The following is a 25,461-nucleotide window of genomic DNA, read 5'->3' on the forward strand; positions in this document are numbered from 1 at the left end:
TTTGAAGATCTCAAAAACATTCTCCTGACATGGAATATATGTCAGAACACTACCGCCACCCCAGTGCCAAGAGCCCTATTAAAAGCCTGACCCATCCTAGATGGACCTTTTTCAAGGATTGAAATGGATATAGGACCATTCGAGATATCTAGGTTGGGGAATCGCTTGATCCTGGTTACTATGCCACTCGCTATCCTGAAGCTTTTCCTTTAGATAATAACAAAAAGCAACAAATCCTTAAACACCTCCTACCCTTTCTTTCAAGAGTAGGGTTTCTGAAAGAAATCCTCACAGACTAAGAAACCAAATGTTATGCCTCGATTGATGCAGCAGGTGAAAGAGATGCTACATCAAGACCTTAAAAACGTCTGTGCATCATCCCCAAAATGATAGGTTGGTTGAACGCTTTAATCAAACCTTGAAAAAAATTATCAAGAAACTGGTAGATACAGATGGGAAACATTGGACATAATGATAAACATGGACCCTACTTGCGGTCAGGAAAACACCCCAAGCGTCACTGGGATATTCCCCATTTCAACTTCTCTATGGGAGGAAACCCCGGGACATATTAGACATGTTGAAGGACACCTGGGAGGAGAGGGAAGAAGCCCTTTTGCCAAAATCACAGACCGCGTAAATGTTGAGCCCCACATGACTGCAGGCCAAGAGATTGTTAAACATCTAACGCATGCACAAGAACTGCAAAAGACTGCATATAACAAACATTCTGTACCCCTCATGTTTTCAGTTGAACGTCTTGGTTCTCCTACCCACTAAAGAAATCAGAATGGTTTTCAAGGGGCATGGATCATAAGTCTTCGACAAATATAACCTTTAAATCACCCTGTTGCCCAACCTTATAGAAGGCAGAGCACTGTTACCATGGTGGCTCTCTTGACAGATTCCGATAAGGACACACTTTAATCCCTCCTGACTTATCACCAATTCAACAAGATAATAAAGACCTTCTGGAGCAATTTTATGTCGTCTTCTCACATCAACCGGGCAGGGTTAAGGGATTATTTCATTACATCAGAACTCCAGCAGGGAGAACTGTCATCCTTAAACCATACCGAATTCCAGAAGCATTTCATTCATAAACGCACAGGATTATCCAACGAGACAGTGTTTGCTTGGTGACTGCCTGCCCCATCCTATGGCCCGAATAGCCAACAAAAATGTAATCATCTCATCTCAACTCAGAGAACCTATTAATATAAAAACCTAACCCACTCTTAGGGTCCAATCTGTGAAGTCTTTCCTGCTCTTTAGATGGATGAGGAAGATGGAAAGCATGCAAAACACATTTTCTGCGCCAAATGGAATTCCGACACCACCTGAAGTGGAAACAAGGGGTGGAGCCTCAAAATTACATTGTCCTTATAAAAGACTGTAAATTGGAGCTCGCTAACCCCGCAAACAGAGGTAAAGGCTGTCAAACACACAGGAAAACATTCTAAGAGGGCAAGAACGCAAAGGATCAAAAGGAGCACCCATCAGTAAGTTCAAAACCAGGTTTAGATCCCAGACTGGCACTATAAAGTGAGTCGGAGGGAAGATATTAGCCAACCCTTTCAAAAATTGAATGACAATAGGAATCTTAAGGTAGGAACACTGTTCCAGCGAGAGCTTAAAAATGGACATCGCAGCCAGATAACCCTTGGCCATATCAATTTGCAGTCCCCGATGGGTTAGATGCAAGAGCCAAAGTACAAAAGCACATGTCTAAACCCCCTAGATTAAATTTTCTGTTTTAACAAGGCACGCATAAGGTAGTGATGTTGCTGGTGCACAGGTAGCCATTAGTGGGCGGAGGGAAAAGAGCATGCAGCAGTAAAAACAGGGTTAGTGTCCGAGTGGTGAATGGAGTGCTGTGCATCAAGGCTGCTCTCCATCAGTATCCTAAATCTGGGAAATATGTTGCATAGGGAACTGCTCTGTCTCACTCCGACAGGCTGAGACAGGGGCCTTAGTGTGGACCTTGGAAGGGGGCGATCGCCTACCGTCATCGCTCTCCTATTGGTGGAAAAGCTGCAGGCTTCCAAACATGCAGTCTTCCTCTGGGTGCAAAGCAACAAAGATTAGCCGTTTCAGGTTGCCACGTGGGCGGCCATGATGGAAAGGAGGCCCTTTCAATCCATGCAAATTATTCTGCTGCTTCACTTGCTTTACATCAGTTTGGTATTCAAAGTACCCAGACCTGCCTAGCAGGCCATCACATACACATCCGCTTGCGCCGCTGTCTCCGGATCTTCTGCTCGGCAAACTGCTTTTCTCTGCGACCCACACTGAAAATGAGCACTCCTCACTCCGATGGCTCTCCAGTGCTCACCTGTTAACGGGGCCCGCCTCAAAAAGGGGAAAGCTTCTTAACTTCACACTTCCCACTGCACAACCTTTGCAATCAAGATCTCTGAGGGTAGAGACCCTCTCATACGATCAGCAAACAGTGGCTCTGGCGTCTCTGCTCTCCTTCAGCTGCAACTGCAATGTGGAGTTACTGCTATCACTCCACCTGCTACTACTACGCGCTACGGCCTGCACCCTCAGGTGTGGGTCATTAACCCTATTAGGCTGCATCTTGCAGTCTTCTGCCTCTACATCCCTCTTCTTCATCCCAGTACTTTGGCAGTGTGTAAGTCCCCAATGTTCCAATGACTTCTTTTTATGAAAATATTGTTTCCAATTATACCAACTTCAGTTTTAGCCTGAATTACACTTTCTAAAGGAATATAACTGACATTGCTTCCTCTGAGGAAGACAAATACTGCGTCTCTCCCAACCGTTTCCCTGGGGCCCTTCTCCTCTTGGGTGATCCTACCAGCTAATACCACACACAGGGTCAAGGTCAGGTAGCGGCTGCCCTCCCCTGGCCTCCTTGGAGAAGACTTCAGGTAGTGTTTTTGTGAGGACGCTGCAGGATTCACCACACTCACCATAGGAGATCATGCGCGACCTTGCTCGGGGTCTGAACCAGATCCGTCATCTTGCTGGAGAATTAGGATCAGAGGGCCCATTGAAGGGATCTCATCTTCAAACAGCCTCTGGCACCAGGAAACTGCAGGATGCCATAAGATCTAGCACCCTGAGAAAATCGAAGGCAGGAAGACGTGGGGCACTCTGAAATGTGTTTACCATCTGCGTAACGTGAAGAGCCTTTACCTCGGGTGGCAAAGCTTTCCCAGAGGAAGAGTCCAGGACTGCTCCAATAAATTGCAGCTTTTGGGAAGGTGTCATGTGGGGCAGTTGAGGCAGATGTCCAGTCGGTGGAGCAAGTGGCAGGTGCCGTTTAGATGTTCCATAGTCTGTTCGGGTGAACGGCTCTGATCAGCCAATCGTCCAAGTAGGGGTAGATGTGAATCAACACCCTCCTTAGATTTGCTGCCACCACCGTCATCAACTTTGTGAAAACCCTTGGGCGGAGATCAGCCCGAAAGGCAGTACTCGAAACTGATAATAACTGCCAATGAGGAATCTCAGTACTTCCTGCGCTTGTGATGTATTGACACATGGAAATAAGCACCCTGAAGATACAATGACAGCATCCAATCCAGGAGCTGAATGGCCTGTAGGATCTGCGAGAGAGTGACCATCTTGCACTAGTCCTTCCAGAGGAACTTGGTCAAGCATCTCAATTCCAAGATGGGCCGCAACCCTCCGTCCTTTTTTGGGGATCAGAAAGTATGGAGGGAAGCAGCCTTGATTTCTTTCTGTTGCAAGTACTGGTTCGATTGCACCTTTCTCCAATAGGAATAGAACCTCCTGTAAAAGGAGCGGATCTGGTTCCTGCAAAGACTGGCCTCTTGGGGGTCAATTTGGAGGTTCTCTCAGAAAAGGGAGGGAGGGAGTACCCATGGGCAAATGTCTGCAGAGCCCAAGTAATACTTCGCCACTCTTTCAGACGCTGGGTTACCCTGCCTCCTACCACACTCCTGTGGACTGCGGTTTTGCAGCCACAGAGGTTGCAGACCTCAAAGTGGCGCAGGGTCTAGCTGTAACTAACTTCACGTCCTCGTGAGCCACAAGGTTGTCTCCTTTGTCCACTCTGAGAAAACTGACCTCTTGCTCTTCCGACGATGGAATAAAAACAAAAAGGCCAACCCCTTCAACTTTGAAAGAAAGACGAGGCAGATTGGCCCTGCTATGACTGTCAAATTGCAGCACCGAGAGATTTGGCAGCTGCCTTGGAAGACTGCAGCCTATCCAGGATTTCTTATGCTTTGGATCCAAATAGGTGTGACCCCTCGAAGAGCATGTCCAAAAGCCTGGACTGCACATCAGGTGCAAAACCGGACTGAGCCAGGCAAACTGAGAAAAGTACTGGCAACCATGGAATGACTCACACAGTGTGCTGTGCCCAAACCAGATTGTAATGACTGACACATGGCATCTTTCACATCTTGTATATTGTTCAGAAAACCCTCTCTTTGCCATCAGGGACATGATGTGCTGCCATAGCAACCACCTCCTACAAGGTATACGTGAACCTGGCTAAGGCACAGGTGGCATTGACTGCCTTAAAAGCCTTGCTCCCAGCTGAGAAGACTCTTCCCCAGGGTGTACACCCTTTAATAGTCTGTCAGTCGGAATTGTAGGTTACCCCGCCCTCTTGGTAGGAGAGGTGGCTGCCTCTACCACCAAGCTTTTCGGGCTTCGGTGTTTAGAGAGAAACTGTCAATGGAGGAAGGTCTTTATTTTTTAGTAAAGTCCTTATTCACTGCGGGGGTGCAGTCTGGTTTTCTCCAACTTTCCAGGACTCTATTATTTACTGCTGTATGGAATAGGAGTATGGGATCATTGGCAGCCCCTTGTTGAGTAGGTCAGTTAAGTCATCCTGCACATACTCCACAGCAGTTCGTCCCCAGCCCAAATAGTCTGACCTTAGACATCACTGATCTCTGATGCATCTGCATGCCCAGATCCCTCAGTTGTGCCAAATTCCACTTAAGGGGAAGTGGCCAGTCTACTAGCATCCATACATTTCTCTACCAGGTCCCTCATTTTAGATTCCTCAGAAATGAGCTCTTCTGGGACACAAGTAGTACCATAATCCGGGCCAAAACCAAAAAACAGGTTTTTCTTCCTCTTCCTCATACATGGACCTCAGACTTAAAGAAGTCTGTCTGCAGTTTAAAAACCTTCGACAAGCTCAAAGAGGATGTCAAAGATTTTGACGTCAACACAGTCGAAGGAGTAGGCTGGAGTACAGATGGAGTTTTATCTCGAGGCGAGACCACACCTGGCGCTCGAGGAGCCTTGAGGCCTTCTGCCTGGGCTTTTGGGCGCGCGAACAGTGTTTTTTATTTACACCCCGTCAGCCTTGGGCGCAATGGGGTTGGAAGTTTCTTTTGACTTCTTCGACGGGGTAGGTGCTGCCCCCTTCGCAAAATACTTACAGCAATTTAGTGAGAATTCATCCAACTCTACTTTAGAATCCTAGGAAAGATTACCCGTTTTCCCTTAGGCAAGAAGTCTGGAGAGGTCCATCGAGAACAATGGTGTCTCTTCCTGGATTTCCTCGAGGACGGCGGCAACGAGTGACAAGATGACGACCTGGAACGCTTTGCACGTTTTCTGTGTCTCTGGCATCAGTGAGCAGAAACCTCTCTGGCTCTTGTCTTCGGACGATTAACCTTAAACAGAGTGGTCGAAGATGATGTCGGGGAAGGCCTACTCAGGAGGCCTTTTGTTAGGTAAGTATTATTACAGTCAAACTAGTGTGGGACTACACAAGACATCTCTCGGTATTAGGTAACCCTCCTTTTAATATAGGCCTGTACTGCACAAGTTGGTAGTGTGACATCTTAAGATGGGTAATGTGAGTGTAAATACAAAGTATCCAATTAAAAGCTTACACAAGTTATATAATGCATTATTTATACACAAGGATATTTAAGGCATTCTTTAAAAAGTAGTAATTAGCTGTAACATTAAACCCAAGGTAGGATTCAATTAAAAAAAAGTGAATAAAGCAGGTAATACATTCATATGTTACATATGTTCCAGCACCCGGAGGGGACGCCATTTGAGGTCATTATAGTATCACCTTTGCAATATTTAGTTATTTAAGGAAGGAAAGGTTAGGGTTAGATCACAACAGACTGATAAGTTATAGGAACAGTTTGATTCTCCCAAAGGGATGCATCCAGTCTATTATGTCAGCATTAGAGTATTCAACATTTAAAACCTGTGAGGGATTAAGCACTGCCAAAGCCGATAGGTTCATAACGAGGCCTTTAGGGAGCCAGGACAGCCAAGGTCAATTGGCAAAGTCAAAGGTCTGATGCTCTTCTTTATAGAAACATGTTCTTAAATAGTGTTCAAAAAGGAAATCACAGCAACTCAAGAGGAGTTACCTTTGGAAAGCACAAGCTTTAAGGCCAATGCAGGTAAGTTGAGGTCCACTTAGTGTAGAGTTAAATCGCACTCCCAAAGATAGGAAACACCCCAAATGGCAAAAGGGTAATGTAGCCCAAGCACCACATTACTCCAGGTGCTTGGTCTTGGTGATGACAGGGAGGATGTCTGGCAGTCTCCTGCAGCAGCACTCGAGAGGGATTCGCCAGCAATGGATTTCCGTCGATTCAGAGGATCCGTGGTTTTGGCTTTTTTTTCTCAGCACCAACGAAGAACGAAAAGTTCCGGTTAGGATTTCCTTAATCCCTCGGTCCGCGACTCTGGGCACGTATTTCTTGCTTCTGTAGGGTCCTCTGGATGCCTACAAAGTTCTGCCGGGAATCGGACATGGAAGACAGTGCACTCACAGGTGGTCGAGGTACCCCGGATATTGGGCTTCTGCAGCCTTGGAAAGTCACAGCAAGTCGAGGGGGTTGCGCCAAAATAGGGTTTGTCGTGAGGCTAGTTGGTCCCACCATCCCATGGGCGCCAAGTCGTCCTGTCGATTTGGAAACTGGGGCAGCACAGCTGCAGTGATTCACTGAGCACTTTACAGTCCAGGAGGGTGCTGCAGGCATCTCTTCATTCCTTCTGCTTTGGATGTGGTCCTCCAGTAGTTGACTCTGCTCTTAGTCCCAAAAACCTTTTATGCAAGTTCCCATTCATTCACAGCCCTAGGCCGTCAATCACAGCAGGGTGGCTTGTCCTTCAAGTCAGCCAGCTGGCCAATTGGAACTGGTTTCACTCGGGCAGACCTAGAGACAAAGGACAGGGAAGTTTCCAGACCCTCCCTCACTTCCAGCCTTCCCAGACACCAGAGGCGTTGCTAGGGGGGCGTTGAGGGGGCTATAGCCCCGGGTCCTTTGGTTGTACCCCCCCGGATAGAAGCTCAGGGGCTAGAACCAAAAGGCTAGCTAGCACCAAGTCCTGGCAGTCTCAACATTAGCATAGCCCCAGATATTTTCCAGACATAGCAACACCCCTGCCAGACACACTGGGGCCTGGACGGGCTTCAGTCGTGAAGCCCACCAAAGGCAAAATACACAAAGGACTCAAACCTGATGCAAACAGCAGAGTAAAAGCCCAGAGGAAACTAATAAGAAATGGCGAAAAAAGACAGGGGCCATTTTGAGAAAATGGTCGCCCTTGGTTGAGGCACTGCAGCTGAGGTATCAGCCTGCAGATACATGTCACTAGGTAGTAAAAATGAAACCACTGCCATCAGCCATTCAAGTGAGTTAGTGTAACAAAATGTTACATGAGGAATGGGTTAAATGAATTACTATGCAACCCCCCCTGCACTTAACATAGGGTGGTGAGTGTGGGACCCATAAAGTAAAGTTAGTTAAGACAGGGGTCATCTTACTATTCTTGGGAACAGAAGTTCTAATAAAATGTAGTTAAACATTAAGAGAAGTCCAAGGGACCGCTCAATGGCACTGCACAGAAGGTGCTGTGTGGCACGATGCAAAAGTAGATGCCTATGGAGTTTACCAGACTCCATAAAACAGTAAGGAACATTAAAAAAAAATCATAGTCAGTAAAAATTCAAAAGCTTTGAATGTAGCAAAGAGCTGAGAGTCTAAGGTTGAAGGAAATTGCCACAGAAATGAAAATTCTCCAGAACAACTTTACCGTCATTAGCCACAGACATCGACATTGTGGCCTGCTCCCAAGCACCATAGAGATCCTCGATGCTGATCTGGTATAGACATTTTAGAATCGCAATGGGAACATCTCATGAATCCCATTATCGAGGTAGACAAAGACATATTCAACAATTTCGAAGTACATAGAAAGGAATGAACGCTGAGGCAAGTGAACCGTTTCAAGCAAGCTGTGCAGAAAAACTGAACTGAAGCAACAGGTGTGGTGCGTGCAATTTGTACCAACGCTATGACACTGATGGGGGCTGTCGATGTGAAAAATGTCAAAGCTGCAAGCAGGATAACAGAGTATTTCAAAGATGAGGAATATGTGTGAGGACACACTCACCTCAAAATTGGGTTCTGCAAAATACACATCAATGCTAGACCTGACCAAGGGCTATTAGCAAGTCCCCTTGAATCCATCCGACCACCAGAAAACCACCTTCTCAACACCTCATGGTCTGTTCCAATTTAAGGTTTTGCCTTGTGTTCTTCAGGGGGCACCCGTCACATTTCAGCCAATGATGGACCGCATGTTAAAACCATAGTCTGCATTCTGTGGCGCTTATTTAGAGGAAATTGTGGTGCATAGCAAACTACTCCACAGTATCCGCTAACCTGACCGATGCGTTGAAAAATGCTCAGCCCCAAAAACTCCTATGGGATAAAGGCCAAACCAATTTTGACCACTTGAAGAATCTATTATGTAAGGATCCCGTACTAAAGATGCCAGACTTCAACAGAATTTGTACTCCAAACGGAAGCGTCCAAGTTTGCATTGGGAGCGGTTCTCTCCCAGGAATACAAGGGTTTGAAACATCCAATACTATATGCCAGTCGAAAATGTTTTCCTCTGGAACAATCCTATGCCACAGTCGAGCTGGAGGCATTAGCCATAAAGTGGGCTGTCACACACTTGAGGTATTACCTGACGGGCCGAAAGTTTACACTCATTACAGACCCCTCTCCTCTGACTTGGAAGAATCTTCGGAAAGATATGAATGCGAGAGTGATGAGATGGTTCTTCGTAAAGGGCAAAAAAAAGGAAATGTTGATTTCTTAAGCAGCCTGCCTCTGTACACAGAAGGGAAAGCCACAAAGCTAAGGGGAAGGGTATGTGACAAATCTACTGAATTCGTCCCTTCTCCCAAAAGGGGAGGCAAGATTCCACCTATGAAGTTAGGGAGCCCGCTCCACAACACCCTCCCGTAGGGGTCGAGGCAAGTGAGACCTCACCGGGAAAGACTACCTTTGGGGACAAGGACTCCTGTTCCTGTGAAGAACTCCCTTCACCAGTAAACCTAATGGCATACATGGGAATAACAAACATTTCAAACAAAGACTGCACCGAATAAGATGCTAAATGATATTCTTCACAGGAAAAAAGATATTCCTTAAATGAAAAACAGACGAATCCACTGAGATGAGTAGACGCTGAAGAAAAGACTTGTCCTATAAGGAAGGGGAACGAATACGGAAGGAGAGTGAGTAAGTCTTCACAGGGGAACTGCCCTACTGATGTAAGCCTAGGACGAGGCAGCGCCATCACGGGATGTGGAACCCACGAAATCCAAACTTCTTGTTGGGCATGTGAACGAACGCTGAACTATCAGCATTCTGAAAACCTGGAGAGGAGACGAATCGGTGGTTGCCTAAGCCTGGAAGCGCAGGGTGTGCAGCGGATTCGTGCAGCAACAGCAAGAACATTGGAGAAACGCTGCTGCAGATGTCGCAGCTCTGGTAAGATACCGAAGAGAATCGAAGCAGTGCGAGTACCGCAGGCAGGCGACGCTTAGAACACCGGCTCGCAAGTACAGTGAAGAACAGGAACTTCTGCCAGACCTTCAAGAGTCCCAGGACCATTTCCGAAGAAGGGAGAAGGTAAAAGGAGACCGGGGAAGCACAGGAAGATTAACAAGGAAACTAACACTGAACGAATAACCCGTTCCAGTACAAATGAAGAGTTACTATATATGATAAAATAAGTTTGATATCCATAATGCTTAGTGAAGGAGAATTGGATACAAAAGAGTTACCACTGTCAAAGGCGAAGAGTGATAATTTATGGAAAGGAAAAATAGTATTCCCAGGATGGGGAAGAACATAGAAATGCAGTATGGTTACTAAATATGAACTTTGATGAAATACAGAAGGAGGGAATAACATTCCCAGAGTGGGACTAGCATGAAAGAGAAACCGTATAAACGTGAATACAAGAGAGCGACAAAGATCATCAAAGCAGGACACAACCCATGGAATGGCATACGTTTCTGGGAAAGAAAAGGAAGCCTGTGAGATACACAAGGCAAAGGGGTGCGACAAAGGGAACAGAATAGGTTAAAGTCATACATACCATGTACAACCAAAGGTTACACAGTAAAAGCTTGCCTAAATCGGACTTATAAACGGTCTACAGCGAGAAAAGAACTGTTGGAACTTAGTAAAAGAACTGCCAAAGAGAAGAACATATATCAAGAGAACCAGTGCTGGGAGTACAAAGCAGGAGAAGGGAGCCCTTCTACTGCCTTTATTTTGTTAAGATAAATGATAGGGTCAGATAGCATTAGTTTGAACGGTAGACTGATTCTTTTTGGACATTCAGAAACAGTTGACTGACGAGCGCCTTGGTTATTCTTTCGGTAGGGGACACCCCATATCCATAGTGATAGCTAGGCCTTTCTGACTATTTAACAAAGCTTGAACAAAATGTCCTAAAAGAGTCCGCGCCCTTCTTCTGACCAGTCACAGTACACAAGCAGCACATGTATAGGAATACCTATATGAAGAAATGAATAGACCTGTAGAGTCAGTGACCACAGCACTTGCACAAAAGACAGCAGAACATTTCCACAAGGGAACCTGCATTCAAATACACAATCATTCATAAGGGAATCCTATGAAAGTGCATGCACAGAAACATACAAGAAACCTCCATACAACCACACAACAGCAGTATCCAGGAATTAAGACTTTACCTCAGTGCTACAGATACAGAGTTCAAAAAGCAATAAGGTACCATTCAAGACTGAAACACTAAGCTACATGGGGCACTGAAACATTGGTACTTTGGAAAAAACGTGAGACGGCAAGTTCGTAGGCACCATCAGCAGCCTGACAGAATTGCAGTGCTGTTGCTCCGTGCTACATGTACAGAAAAGTTCACCATCATGTAATTCAGCGAACTTAAAGGAAAATGTACAGAGCCCCATCAGCATCTAAGGGACAAGCTTAAATGTGTACTCCTTTCTAAATACATTTGCATAACATATTCAGACCATCCTCAGCACACTGGTAAACGGCAAGGAAAGTATCACTAGAACTTGCAAAGAACTCACCTGTTTTCTACCTCTACTACTTCCTCTTCAATATCGAAGTCATTGACAATGTCATCGTTGTCAGGTGGTGGTCCCAAAACATCTTCCTAGAAAAAGAAGCAATAACCTGTAAACAATAGAACAATCATTCCTTTGTTCAGTCAGTGGTACAAAGGGAGGCAGGGTGCTGGGATAGGGGACGTGTCTAACCTAACATGGACTGGCAGTTCTCTGGGCTGTCTTCTAATTATGGGTCCGACTCTGTACCTCTATCCAAGCTTTGATTCCATTTAGGGTTCTAACTCTGACCTATTGTGCCTTGGCTTCCAATAAGAGTCACTTCATACTTCTCTGCTTGACGACCATACTACATCCTGCAAAGAGATAATCGAGCACCACAAACGATCTGTGTGCAACCTGCAGCCTCAGGTTAGAATATTGACAGAGCCACCTTAACCCATCATAGTTAAAATATCGATAAATGTAGTACTATTGCATTAGTTACAACTTACATTACCTCATTAAAAAGAACCAGAAATCTGCCATGAAGTTCAACATAAAACCAAAACATTTTTATTTTAAGGGAAACATAACAATGTGGCACAGCATGACAACACAAATGCAGCATCAGCAGCAGCATACACTGGTAATGTCCACTGTGAAGAGCCCAAGTGATATTAAAAACAAATTATTTTTCAGGTTAATATGATGCATTCTTTTGCCAAGTGAAAATAGTTATCTGACCTCACTCACTATACAGGCTCAGTGTCCTTCACATCCAGCTCGGAATACTGATCAGACCTGGTCGTCGCACCATACCTTGTAGACAGGGGGTTAAGCTTACCTTCTGACTTATAACCAAGTAGTTTGCACAATGGAGAAAACACTCTAGCATTCAACTGTACCACTTCTGTTTTGCTGTGTGCTCTTTATGGTCAATCTGCACTCAGCTGAGCATAAGGTCCATCATAATATTAAGGCTGAAGTGCATTATAATGTTGAAGTTTATCTACAGTGAGACGCTGTTTCCGGTGAAGATATTTACCAAGCGCTCCTCTCGTGTTCCCATCATCATAATCTTGGTATTCGGTTTTAGCTTGAGGACGCCAAGCTTTACATTGTTATCTGCTGGTTTGCCTGAAAAACAAACTTAACATAAGTAAATGCCCAATGTGACAATAGTAAAACACTAATTGACTGAACAATGCAAATCTTCCATCCTCCTCTTAATTCACTCAAACAATAACATCATTGTAACATGGCCAGAGACCCACCATTATCTGATCAAGTCCTGACTGTAGTAATCAACCCAAAGGGATTTCCTCAACTAAGCATGATCAGACTGCCATCATTAATGCAACATGGATTGGTCGCCATAATTCACCCAACAAAGCCCTGGAGTTATCAAATCAACAAAGCTGAATCACCATAAACTAAATATGTTAAATTGCCATCACTGTAATACAGCCAGACAGTTTTCTTAAACCCATATGGCTAGCGCACCACCCAGACCAACACATAACCAGAGAACCACCATAAAATGAACATATTCAAACCATGGCAGCTCTGCCATGATCATCAGCAAGGCCACCTACATCACCTCAACTTGGACAGTCCGCTATAGTTTCTTGGACGGGGGAAAACCATAGTTATCCCAAAAAATAGCCAGACAATCTAGTCTAACCTGGTCAGAAGGCAATCCTTCAACATGGCTTTAATTAGGGCTGTACCCAAGAGTGAATTTCCTATCCGGCCAAATACTGAATAGTTGGTCCAAGTATTCGGCCGGAGCCAAATAGTTTAAAAGACAATATAGGGATAATGCAAGCGTGAGACCCAGCGAGCATCCCCCTCTCCCCCAAATTGTTGCAGGGGGAAAGGGCTCTGAGCCTTGCACTGGTAGCCCCTCATATGGTTTTGTATTTTAAAACTGTGCACAATTGTGAGGGTCACTGGGTCGTGCCCCAGTGACCCCAGCAATTGGCGGTACCCACAGCTGAATTTCTTTTTAAAAATTGACATGAGGGGCTGCCAGTGCAAGGCCAAATAACGGAGGCTAGAAATATTGCGTGGGTGCCGGGTCTTGCCCTGGCAGCCCCCACTGCTGCATTATTTCTGTGGGTGAGAGATCACCAGGGAACCCCCCTCTCCATCCCCCCCACCCCCATACCCCTCAGCAGTACAATTGTGTGAGGTTGCTAGGTCTTGCCCCGGTTGCTGCATTTATTTTCTTTTAATGGACGGCAGGGGCCACCTGGCTGACCCCTCACCCAACTCCACCCCCCCAACCCCCCCCGAGCACAATTGCAGGGGTTGTACTGTAGGAGATTGTCAGGTCTTGTCCTAGCAGCCCACACAGCTGCATTCTTTTTTAATGGGCAGGAGGGCACAAAGCGGACAACCTCCCCAACATAACTACAGTAGGCACCGGGTCTTATCCAAAACAAAGCAGTAATGGGGCCGCCGGGCCAAACCCTGGAGCCTCCCTAGCAACAGGGCCAGGGAGGTCAAAAGAGGGCTTACCTTGGTCTCTGGGCTGGGGCAGACTGCAGTAGTCTGCAAAGGAAAGACCTTCTTTGGCTTCTGCAGCCTGTCAATTTTCTGGGATTGGCTAGCTCTCTCAGAGATAACTAATCATAGAAAGTGGACCAGACATTCAGCTTTGAGTAAGTGTTATCCCAGGTATTCGGCTGAAGTCAAAATTCGGCACACCCCTAGTTTTAAAATCAACAAAAACCACTCAACATTGACAAACTGCTATCATCAACAGAAAATTAGCCAGATCATTATGAAAGGACCCTAGTTAAAAATAAAAATCACCACATCAAGATGGCTATACCACCATCTAGCACTCATCAGGGGCACACAACCCAAAGTTTACCAATAAGTCCAAACTGGCAAAATCAAATTAACAAGGCCATACTGCATTCAACTTAATGGGCCAAATTCCCATTACCAATGACTGATTTGCTATCATCATCCAAGTCATCATTAACCTAACATTAAATGGACTTCCATCACCCCCAAACAGGACTACAACTCCATCATCAACCGCATCCGCTATCAAATCAGCATGGCCAAGGACCACCACTTTAAATGGAAAAACTGACTATTCTCAATTAAACATGACCAGATTTTTCCACCAAAGGAGGGGAGACTACCACTGCTCAAAAGCTCCACAAATTTCAAGGTGCAACATTGGATTACAAGTTAAGTGAAGCACAAGTGCAGTGAAGAGGTGCGATATGCTAACCAGAGAATTTAATGAAATATTTTATGGCATAAATATATCATTTATTTCTGCTTAGAATTTAAGGAAATATTCTGTGGCATAAATGAATAAGTTACTTACCAACTGGTAACTTTCTTTCGATTGGTTGTTCCTCCAACATGTTCTTCATCTTAGATGTATTCCATCCAGATTTGTCTGCTTCGGAAAAAACATTTCGGCAGAGGGAGCTGTGCGTCGATGTCGTCGAGTCGATGGTCCCTCGAAGGCCTCCATTGAGGGCGACGTCATTGGGTATACAAGTAGCATGCGCGGCGCCAGTTGGCTTCAGTTCTGTTTTTCCCCCCGCACTTTTGTTCTACTGTGTAGATTGTGGCGGTAGTTGGGTATCAGCATTGCGAGAGCTGACGTGGCAATAACCCGGACAAATCTACAGAGGGGATGGCTGGAAGGGCGATGAGGAATACGTTGGAGGAACATCCAATCGAAAGAATGTTACCAGTTGGTAAGTAACTTGTTCTTCGAGTGGATTGTGTCCTCCAACGCATTCCTCATCTTGGATAGACTCCTAAAGCAGTATGGACAATTTCTTTGGAGGAGGGAGTAGATTTTTTGATGCCTTTAAATGGCAGAATATAGTACTGCTTTACCAAAATTCAGCTACTTGGACTGGGAAGCATCCAGACTATAGAATTTTGAAAAAGGATGCAGCGAAGACCAAGTTGCTGCTTCACAAATGGATCTTTTGGAAACACCTCTTTGAAGGGCTGTCGAAGAGGCGATGCCTCTGGTGGAATGGGCCCTTAAGCCTTCTGGTGGGTCTTTCTCTGCTAATCTGTAGCATTTCCTTCCGGTGTAGCCAATGAACAGTTGATTATCCACTCTAAGCTTGGAAAGCCTAGAGCTCTTCTCGGGTCCAACCTGTGCAATCTTTCCTCCTCCTTGCAAGGATGAGGTGGAGGGTAGAATGCAGGTAGAACATTTTTCTGATTTAAATGAAAATCGGGCGCAACTTTAGGTAAAAATGAGGATTTAACCCTTAATACCACTCTGTCCCTATGGAACACAGTATAGGGTGGCCCAGAAGACAGTGCCTGCAATTCGCTCACTATTCTAGTACATGTTAAAGCAACTAGGAAAGCAGTTTTCCATGTCAGCAATCTTAATGGACAAGTGTGCAAGGGCTCAAAAGGGGCATACATTCAGAATTTTAGAACCAGATTAAGATCCCAAATCGGTACTTGGAAAGGGAAAGGAGAAAACTCATTGGTGAGTCCTTTTAAGAATTGTACTACTAAAGAAATTTTGAAATAGGAGCATTCTTCAGACGAGCGCTTGAAGATGGAAAGCGCTGAAAGATAACCTTTAATGGTCCCAACATTTAGACCTCTATGTGCTAGGGACAAGAGGAAGGACAGTACTTCCGGAATAGAACATAGAAAAGGATCAACATTCTTTTCTCTGCACCAGTTGCAAAACATTTTCCAACGGGAACGGTATAGAGATTTTGTTGCTGGCCTTCTTGCCGAAAGCAACACCTCCATGACGTCATCTGGAAGGTCCTAATCCTTGTATCTCAGCCTTTCAGATACCAAGCGTAAAGGTTGAGAATCTTGACCTCTGGATGGAGAACCTGACCTTCCATTTGTGAGCGAAGGTCCTCTCTCTGAGGAAGACGTACCGGAGGACATATGGACATGTCTAGAACGTCCAGGTACCACGTTCTCCTGGCCCAATCCGGGGTAGTTAGGATCATGCAGTTTCCGAACCGTCCCAATCTGCTGATGACGGGAATCGGAGGGAACGATTAGAATAGTGGGAAATTCCACTTCACCACAAACGCGTTTCCTAGGGCTCCTCTCGGGGGAAATTCCCTTGAGCAATACCTCTCACACTTCCGGTTGATTCCGGTCGCAAATAGGTCTACTTGAGGGGTTCCCCAAAGGGCGAAGATCTCTTGAATAACTTCATGAGCCAGTTCCCACTAGTGGGACACCGTGCTCTGCCTGCTCACAGCGTCTGCCGTCATATTCTCCTCTCCGGCTAGATGAACTGCTGTTAAGGAGATTCCTTCTTGAATCGCCCAATACCAGAGCTGCATTGCCGCTCTGCACAGAGGTAGTGACCCTACACCACCTCTTGTTTAGATAATGCATGGCCACTGTGTTGTCCATCATTATCAAGACATTTTTTCCTCTGTCAGACGGTAGAAAAGCCTTCAGCGCTAGTCTGATTGCTCTCAGCTCTAAAAGGTTGATGTGTAGTTTGGACTCCGATGGAGACCAGCGACCGCTGATTGTCAGATCGTTGGCATGAGCTCCCCACCCCATGAGTGAGGCGTCCGTCACTAATGTAATCTCCGGCCATGGTTGCCAAAAATGCTCTCCTTTTAGGATATTCTCTGTGCAAGTCCACCACAGAAGATCCTGCCCAACTTTGTTCGGAATCTGGAGAAAATCCGTCATTTGACCTGAGAACTGTGACCATTGAGTCTTTAGAGCCCATTGAAGGGATCTCATCTTCAGGCGTGCCTCTGGCACCAGGAAGATGCAAGATGCCATGAGGCTGAGTAACCTTAAGAAGTCGTAGGCCTGGAGATTTTGGGCATTTTGGAAACCATCCGAAGAATGTATTGAGGCCTCAACTTGGGAGGCGAGCTCTTTCCCAAGGATGTATCTAATAAAGCCCCCATGTATTGGGGCAGTTGGGAAGGTGTCATTTGTGACTTCTTGAAATTGAGGGAGAAGCCCAGTTTGTGGAGGAAGAGGCAGGTGACTTTCAGATGATCGAGTGCTTGTTTGGCAGAATGTGCTCTGATCAATCGTCCAGGTAGGGGTAGACGTGAATCCCCCTTTCCTGGGGTGCGCTGCCACCACTACCATTAACTTCGTGAAGACCCTTGGGCGGAGGTCAATCCGAATGGCAGGACTCGAAACTGATAGTGTGAGTCGCCAACTACGAACCTCAAGTATTTTCTGTGCTTGAGATGAATCGGCACATGAAAATAATCATCCTGGAGGTCCAATGACACCAACCAATCCTGAAGTTGAAGGCTCTGAAGGATCTGAGAAAGAGTGGGCATCTTGAACTTGTCCTTCCTGAGGAACTTGTTCAAGTTTCTTAAGTCCAAGATGGGTCTCAGTCCTCTGTCCTTTTTGGGAATCAAAAAATACGGGGAGTACCATCCCTTGTTTCTCTCCGCTACAAGTACTGGCTCTATAGCACCTTTCTCCAGCAGGGTTAGAACTTCCTGCTATAGGAGCAGGTCTGAAAACTTCAAAGGTTGTCTCCCTGGGGGATTGTTTTGAGGTTGCGCTAGAAAAGGAAGGCAGTAACCTTTGGCTATTATTTCTAGAGCCCAAACATCTGAAGTAATGGCTCGCCATTCTTGCAGATGCTGCGACAGCCTGCCTCCCACCGGTGTCTTGTGATGCAAGTCCTCAAAGTGGTTTTGTGGCAGTTGCTGCGGTCGCTGATGGCAAAGAGGCTGCAGCTGGAGCTGGCTTTGCATGTTTTCCGCGTCCACCACGAGTGGCCTTTTTCTGGCCCCTTTGACTGCCCATTCCTCTCGCCTTTCCATATGAGGAGTAGTAACTATAGGATCGTCCCCTCCAAGATTGTCCTGGTGCACAAAAAGGCTGTGGTTGCCTAATAGCAGCTCCTAAAGACTTGGCAGCTGCTTTTGAGGTCTGCAACCTCTCAAGGCTCTCGTCAGCCTTGCTGCCAAAAAGGTGAGACCGTCAAAGGGCATGTTCAGAAGGCGGTTCTGGACGTCTGGTGCGAAACCTGACTTCCGTAACCACGCAAATCCGCGTATTACTGTGCTAGTGCCCATGAACCTGCTCACACGATCTGCAGTGTCCAGTCCAGATTGAAGAGATTCCTACAAGGCCTCATCCATCTATAACAATGGCTAGGCATCCTTCCTTTCATCCCCTTCTGGTATGTGCTCTGCCGCCATTGAAATGCACTCCCACAGAGTGTACGAAAACTTTGCCAAGGAACATGTGGAGTTTGCTGATTTTAATGCCATACTCCCAGGTAAAAATAACTTGCGTGCCCAGCCATCCACATACTTATCCCTGTCCGGAGGGATAGAGGGGTACGCCATTTTGTTTGAAGCTGTGGCTGCCTGTACCACCAGACTTTGGCGAGTGGGATGTTTAGACAGATAGCCGGGGTCGCTACTGGCAGGGCGGTATTTTGAAGTAAGGGATTTATTCACTGGAGGAATAGAATCCAGAGTCTCCCAATTCTTGGCCACCCTATATCTCAAGACTACATGCAAGGGTAGTATTGGATCTTCAGTAGGACCATGGTCCAATATATCAGTCAAATCATCCAGGATGAATTGGGTTGGTGGTCTAGCCCATCCTAAATAATCAACCACTTTTGTCATTAGTTGACAGTATGAGGGACTGGCATGCTCTCCTGGATCTGGTCTGTCAAAGTCTGTTTCAGGAGATGTATCAATGCCACTTGCATTATGTAAGGATTCCACCAGGTCCCTCATCCTGCTTTCTTCTGAAATCTGGCATTCTGGGACATTTGGGGTGCCATATTCTAGCCCAAAGGGTACACACTCCTCATCAGATCTCTCCTGTTCCTCAGAAATCGAGGTCAGGGACTTGAAAAATTCCTTCCTAGGAAGAGGTTTAAAAGCTTTTTATGGGAGAGGTGGGAAAGGTGTGTTAGTGGGCCCTGAAGGCATTACAGGCTTTGCAGCCTTATCTTTTTCCTTTTCTGGCTGAATTGGCTGAACCAGAGCCTTTGGCTTGGAGGGCTTCGGGGTCGATGTCGACAGAGGCATCTATGTAATAGTGGTCGTCGACGGTGCCGGCGTTGAGGCGCTCTTCGAAGATTTGCCCTTCGAGGTGCGTTGGGTTTCGGACGGCATCAGTGACCTCAAGTGGTCTTTCTCTCTCTGCGTCCTGGAAGGTTCTCTATCCTTCCTTCTTCGATCACTCGAGCTTGAGGACGCGCGTGTCAGAGTGATGACGCTCACGGCCGGCTTCCGAAGAAGGCACGGACCGAGGCTTTGCTTTTTCGAACACCTCCATCATTTTGACTCTGAATGCTTCCCACTCTTCGGAGGAAGAATGTTTAGTGGGGCATTTCATCCTTTTGGGGATTTCTCTGAGGATGAGGTGGAGGGGGACCTGTGGCATCTTTTCTTCGATTTTTTTTGTTGAAGACGACGAGCGATGGGAATCGCTTCAGGACCTGGACCGATGCCTTTCGCGTTGAGGAGACTTGTCCTCACGGGATCTCAACTCAACGCTAGAGGCTTTGTGGTCGAATTTACGACCTACCTGCAAGTTTTCCCCTCCTCTCTTGCAAGGCCTTCCCAGTCATCGCCTGACACTTCGTACAGGCCTCCATGTCGTGGCCTTCCACGAGACACCACAAACATTCTCAGTGCAGGTCTGTGATAGACATTTTCGAACCGCACGATTTGCACTTTTTGAAACCTGATCTCAGGGTCGGAGTCGGCGTCGATGAAGAAGACATATCGACATATATCAGTAATAATCGTTGCATCACAGAACTCGAGGTGCGCCGAATCTCCCAAGCAAGGTGTACCGCGGAAAAACGAAACTGAGGCCAACAGGCGCCGCACGTGCTACGTGTATACCCGATGACGTCAGCCTCAACAGAGGCCCTAGAGGGACAAAACGACTCGAAATCGACGCATGGCGCCCTCTGCCGAAATTTGTTTTCCGAAGCAGCTAAAGCTGGATGGAATACATCTAAGATGAGGAATACGTTGGAGGACACCATCCACTCGAAATATCCTTTATTTGTAACCATTGAGGATGTAAGAGCAGAAAGTGAAGAGGTTATAAAACACCTGAATTACGGTACCCCAAAATGCATTGTTTGCTAGTGTAACGTTAGACCAGTACCTCAACAGGTCTTGCAATTAAATGCAAAGTTGTAACATTTAATTTGGATAGGAGTCAGATTTTTGTAGCAGCAAACCCTTGGATGGAGGACCAATGAGCTCTGGAGTGGCCAGAGAGATGCATTTTAAGTTTTTTTTAGAGCAGCATATTGGAATTAAAACTGGTAGCAATTTATGTGTCTCAATCGGTACATAGATCCAGACTGACATATTGTCACCTACTGTGTCTAGAATGCCATCAAAGCAACACCACAATGCCCAATAGAAACCATTTAACTGACCATCACTGCCAATCATTGAAACAAGACCAGACTACCAGCAATGGGAAGAGTAATAAGACTGGTATCAATGCAGCTGCCCCATTCAATCTAATATATGATCACTGATCTCACTAGGATTTGAAGAAGGCATAGTTAAAAGTAAAATCATTTCAAACGGATTATAATTGGACTTCAAAATCACATGCAAGGCACAACACCCATTGATTTAATCTCCATCATCAGTAACCAGTCAACGCAACAAAAAAACCAGCATCCTTATTACTTCAGGAGACACAAAGAGGATGAATCAGTAGAATGGTTTTTCAGTGGTATTACCTTAGTCTACCAACATGGATCCGAGATGGGCAAAAAACAAAGTTGAATAAAACCAATGAACAATACTTCACAATTAGTTTGCTGAGCAGTCAGCTGTCTCATCTCAACATTTTCAGATGATTCCATGTGTTAATATTCCCGTACAAATATTGCCATATTAATGCAGCAATATTAAGCCAAAGAACCTGCGGGGGAGACTCCTGCAACCCCTATAATTGTTTTAATGGAGCAGGGGACACCCCCGCAACCCCTGGTCCAATTAACCCCATCAATTATCCCCACTAATAATATTGCATATGGCCTTACCCCACAACCATATATATGGCGATATTATTGGTGGGGATAATATTACCCGATACCCTTCAGACAAGAGAGGCTGAATATCACAAAAAAACTAATCCACTTGAATGCTACACATTCCATCCCCATCTCTGTGATCCATGCCCCAGGAAAATGAAAACTACAAAGTATTGCATTCAAAAATTGTTATAAGCATGCTCAAGTGAAGAAGCTATACCTTTGTATTTGAGACCCAGAAGCTTCTGGCGCTCAGGCAGCACCCCGGTGAGACTCCTCAGGGATTGCTTCAGGTCCAGGACTGTATCTTCTTCAGTGAGTGCAGTGACTGAAAACTCCTGCCCTCCCCATTTTATAATGAGTGATACAGACATATTCAGGCCTTGCCTAAACCTGAAGAGAAGAACCTGTCAAGAAAGAAGGTAGAAAGAAAGTAAAGAGCAGCTCAGGGTTGAGGCGTGGAACAGAACAGGTTAAATAAGAAAAACATAGGAAAAGAGGGTAGAGGGTGGTCTCTGGAGCCGTTCAGACATGGCAAGTGGGCAACTACAAAAGAGGAAGGATGAGCAGACACCGGAGAAGGAAGCCTGTGACAGGAGACTGAGCATCTCTGACTTTGCCCAAAAAAAGGAAGAGGAGAGTAAGACAGCAGTTCAGAATGTGGTCATAGCTGAAAGTGGGGCAGTAAAGAAGGACGTTTTCAGATGGTGTGATGTATAGGAGGTTAACACAGAGCACGATCTGAAGTCATGCTAAACATGTTGGACTTTTGTGACATCTGCCTCACCTTAACAAAATGAGTCCAACTTTAATATCAATATACTACTCTACCTTTCAGCGAATTTGTGCTAGGGACATTTGAAAAAGATGATCTCCAAAGACCTACACTTTACAAGAAAGGATATCATGTAAAAGAAAATTGTGAGTTAATTTTCAATAAACTCAAGTTTATGTGATTAGCTATAAAAAGTAGTATTACATTTTAAAAGAAACCAATATATACATAGCATACACATTTTTCCATCATGAGTTGTTCTTGCTAGGAGTAAACCTGCTCGTGTTACACATCTGTAATACCCAACCATTCTACACTAATCTATGTTATTTACTGACCAGCTGTGTGCGACAACCTCCCAGAACCAAGCAGCTGTGCATTTTATTTTAACGATCATTGACAAATTATGCTTTTTGTGGCTTTTCTGTGGTTGGTCATGACGGACCAGGAGCCATGTGACATTTACAGAATTAATGGTAAACATTTCAAGTTGTAAGCTACTAGCCTGGCATAAACGTCCTGGACATTTGGCGCGAAGATCAGTTCTCCACATGTGCACAACACACCATTCCTGAAGTCATTTAGTGAATTCTCACTTATCTAGTACATAGTCTGTAGCATGTTTTCTATGATTCTCCTGCGGGCATTCAGCCATCTCCATTGTGTACATATCAACAGAAAGCACAGTGCACTTCGCAGGATGGAAACCTCCCCTCTCCCCCCACCCAAGAAAGGGAAAGGCCCAGTTTAGTGCATACAGAGATTTCTTAATAAGTTGGTTGGTGAGATACAAGCAGGTAACGTGGCTTGTATAAAAAAAATCAAAATAAAAAAACTCTGTCGGACCACCTCTGACTTTGGGTGAGAGGGAATACAAGCCTTACGCACAATGAAGTGCAGGAAGCTTCCACTGGTTTATGCCCTAGCTAAGGAAGGGTACCCTGTAATTTCTCACCTTCTTGCCAAGCCTGGTCTGCATTTGTAATGGAGTTTAGTCCATATGGTTTATTGCATATTTTCATAGAACCCAAACCCAAAAATTTAGTAAACAAAGCACTTTACAATACATTGGAAACAGACAGATCTAAAAAGTGACGGTCTGAAGAGTTCAAGCAAAGCTGTGGCCTAGGAACTTGCAAGAGGGTGCCACTCAATTAGCAGCTTGCAATACCAGGCCGGAACTGCTGGTATAAGACTGTATTCCAAAACAGCCAATTGCTGCTCCCCCGCTCACCTTTGTCCCCCCTTACGATACCTGCAGGCTAGGGCCACCTCTTCGCAGGCATTCTCCTCATTTGACCCACGCCGCAGAAAGCGAGAAGGGACTTGCTCCAGAGCCCCTGTTGCTTACTAATCTTTCATTTTATGTATGCATCCAACGGTGCACGTGCTCATAACAAGAGAATAATTGGTTTTAAAAAGGAAAACACCCCTGGCAGTCAGCCCAATTAGCTGGGTGCTAATAGAGTTCCAGTGTTCTATGGTGGACTTGAGCAGTAACTGCCTCAAGCCCTTGCCAAAGGCCTTGCTTCACTTGGAAGTAACTAAGCTTTGGCTAGAGGCCATTACCACCCAAGCCTGCTCCGAACACAGTGCTTGATGGTATATTATAGAACACTCACTCAGACTGACAATTATATGAAAGCAGACTGTGCAAGTACTAGATGAGTACCTGGGTTTAATCTTTATAGACCTATAGCAAGGGGCGTACCGGGCGTTTGTGCCCTGAAGACCGAGTTAAAGGACTGAGCTTAGCGAGGGCCTTTAACAAGGTATGGGGGACCAGCTGCAGGTTTATAAAAGCTATTCGAACACCTCAGTATTTTAATAAATAAGGAAAAATACCAGAAGGGTGTGTACTAATTGGGGAAAGTAATTGTAGATGCGAGTATTTTATTTCATGCAAGTTACTGTAGGGCTATAGTAGTTACAACTGTAAATATATTGTTTCTTCATACAAGCCATAAATACTGTTTTAATAACATTTAGCAGGTAGTTACTGCCATGATTCAACACTGAACGTTACTTTTGTAGGTAGATGAACAAGTTACTTCTATCCTTGTAACGTTCTTTCGATGGGATGTTCGTCCGATGTATTCCTTATCTATGATATTTGTATCTCCAGCTTGCTGGCCTCGGAAATTTTTTTTCCCAGTAGAGGGCGGTGTGCGTCGACGTCCGTCGAGTAGGTGCTCCTCGACGGCCACAGTATCGACGCCGACGTCATCATGCCTATAAATGTTCACGCGCAGCGTCCGTTGCTCAGTTCCGTTTTTTAGAGTAAAGTAGTTATTGTATGAATGGTTACTACTCTTGAAGGAGCGTAAGCTGCAACCACAAGGGAAATGTTACTGCGGGGATGGATGGGAGGGGCGATAAGGAATACGTCGGAGGAACATCCCATCGAAAGAACGTTAGAAAGGTAAGAAGTAACTTGTTCTTCGAAGGGATTGTGTCCTCCGACGTATTCCTTATCTATGATAGACTCCCATAGCAGTGGTATGTGATAGGAGGCGGGCCTAAGAGATGCCATATTACCCTTTAAGAATGAACAGAGTGTAACACAGCTTTGCCAAATCTAGTCTCTTGACTAGAGGAGGAATCCAGGCTATAAAATTTGGTAAAGGTATGTGCGGACGACCATGTGACAGCCGCACATATGTCTCTAATTGGTACCCCTCTTTGAAGAGCTGAGGATGCTGCGATACCCCTGGTCGAATGAGCCCTTAGATTTTGAGGGGGCTCTTTCCCTGCCAGTTTGTAGCATTCCAGAATTGCTAAAATAATCCATCTGGAGATGGTTTGTTTGGTTATTGGTAATCCTAACTTATGTCCTGCGTAACCTACAAAGAGTTGGTCTGCTTGTCTAATATTAGCAAGTCTACTGATATAAAAACTCAAGGCTCGCTTAGGTTCCAGCCTGTGTAGTCTCTCTTCCTCTTTCCCCGGATGGGGAGGAGTATAGAATGAAGGTAGAGTAATCTTCTGAGTAATGTGAAATTCCGAAACTACCTTTGGGAGGAAGTTAGGCTTCACCTGTAGCACTACTTTGTCCTTGTGAAAAGTTGTATGAGGAGGTTTACAAGACAGGGCTTGTATCTCGCTAACCCTTCTAGCAGATGTTAATGCTACCAATAAAACAGTTTTGAGGGTGAGAAACTTCAATGAACAAGAGTGGAGTGGTTCAAAAGGAGCACCCTTTAGGAAGTTTTAAACTAGATTTAAGTCCCATAAGGGAACTTGGAATGGTCTTGGAGGGTAAACATTAGATAGACCTTTCAGGTATTGTATTACCAA

At 45.4% G+C, this 25,461-nt stretch overlaps 1 protein-coding gene across 3 annotated transcripts in view; it reads right to left on the minus strand.

Annotated features, from left to right (window-relative positions):
• Positions 1-25,461, minus strand: part of UBLCP1 (ubiquitin like domain containing CTD phosphatase 1) — a 453,130-nt gene that overhangs the window by 341,014 nt on the left and 86,655 nt on the right. For all 3 annotated transcript variants that reach the window (XM_069653914.1, XM_069653915.1, XM_069653916.1), the window contains exons 2-4: positions 21,610-21,796; positions 12,408-12,499; positions 11,384-11,469 (exon numbers count right to left, since the gene is read on the minus strand). In XM_069653914.1, coding sequence (XP_069510015.1) covers positions 11,384-11,469; positions 12,408-12,499; positions 21,610-21,763 — 332 coding nt within the window. In that variant the 5' untranslated portion in view covers positions 21,764-21,796. The remainder of the gene's footprint in view (positions 1-11,383; positions 11,470-12,407; positions 12,500-21,609; positions 21,797-25,461) is intronic.

The sequence above is a fragment of the Ambystoma mexicanum genome, chromosome 3q, assembly GCF_040938575.1.
Source record: "Ambystoma mexicanum isolate Mex_15411 chromosome 3q, UKY_AmexF1_1, whole genome shotgun sequence".
Classification (NCBI taxonomy): Eukaryota; Metazoa; Chordata; class Amphibia; order Caudata; family Ambystomatidae; genus Ambystoma; species Ambystoma mexicanum.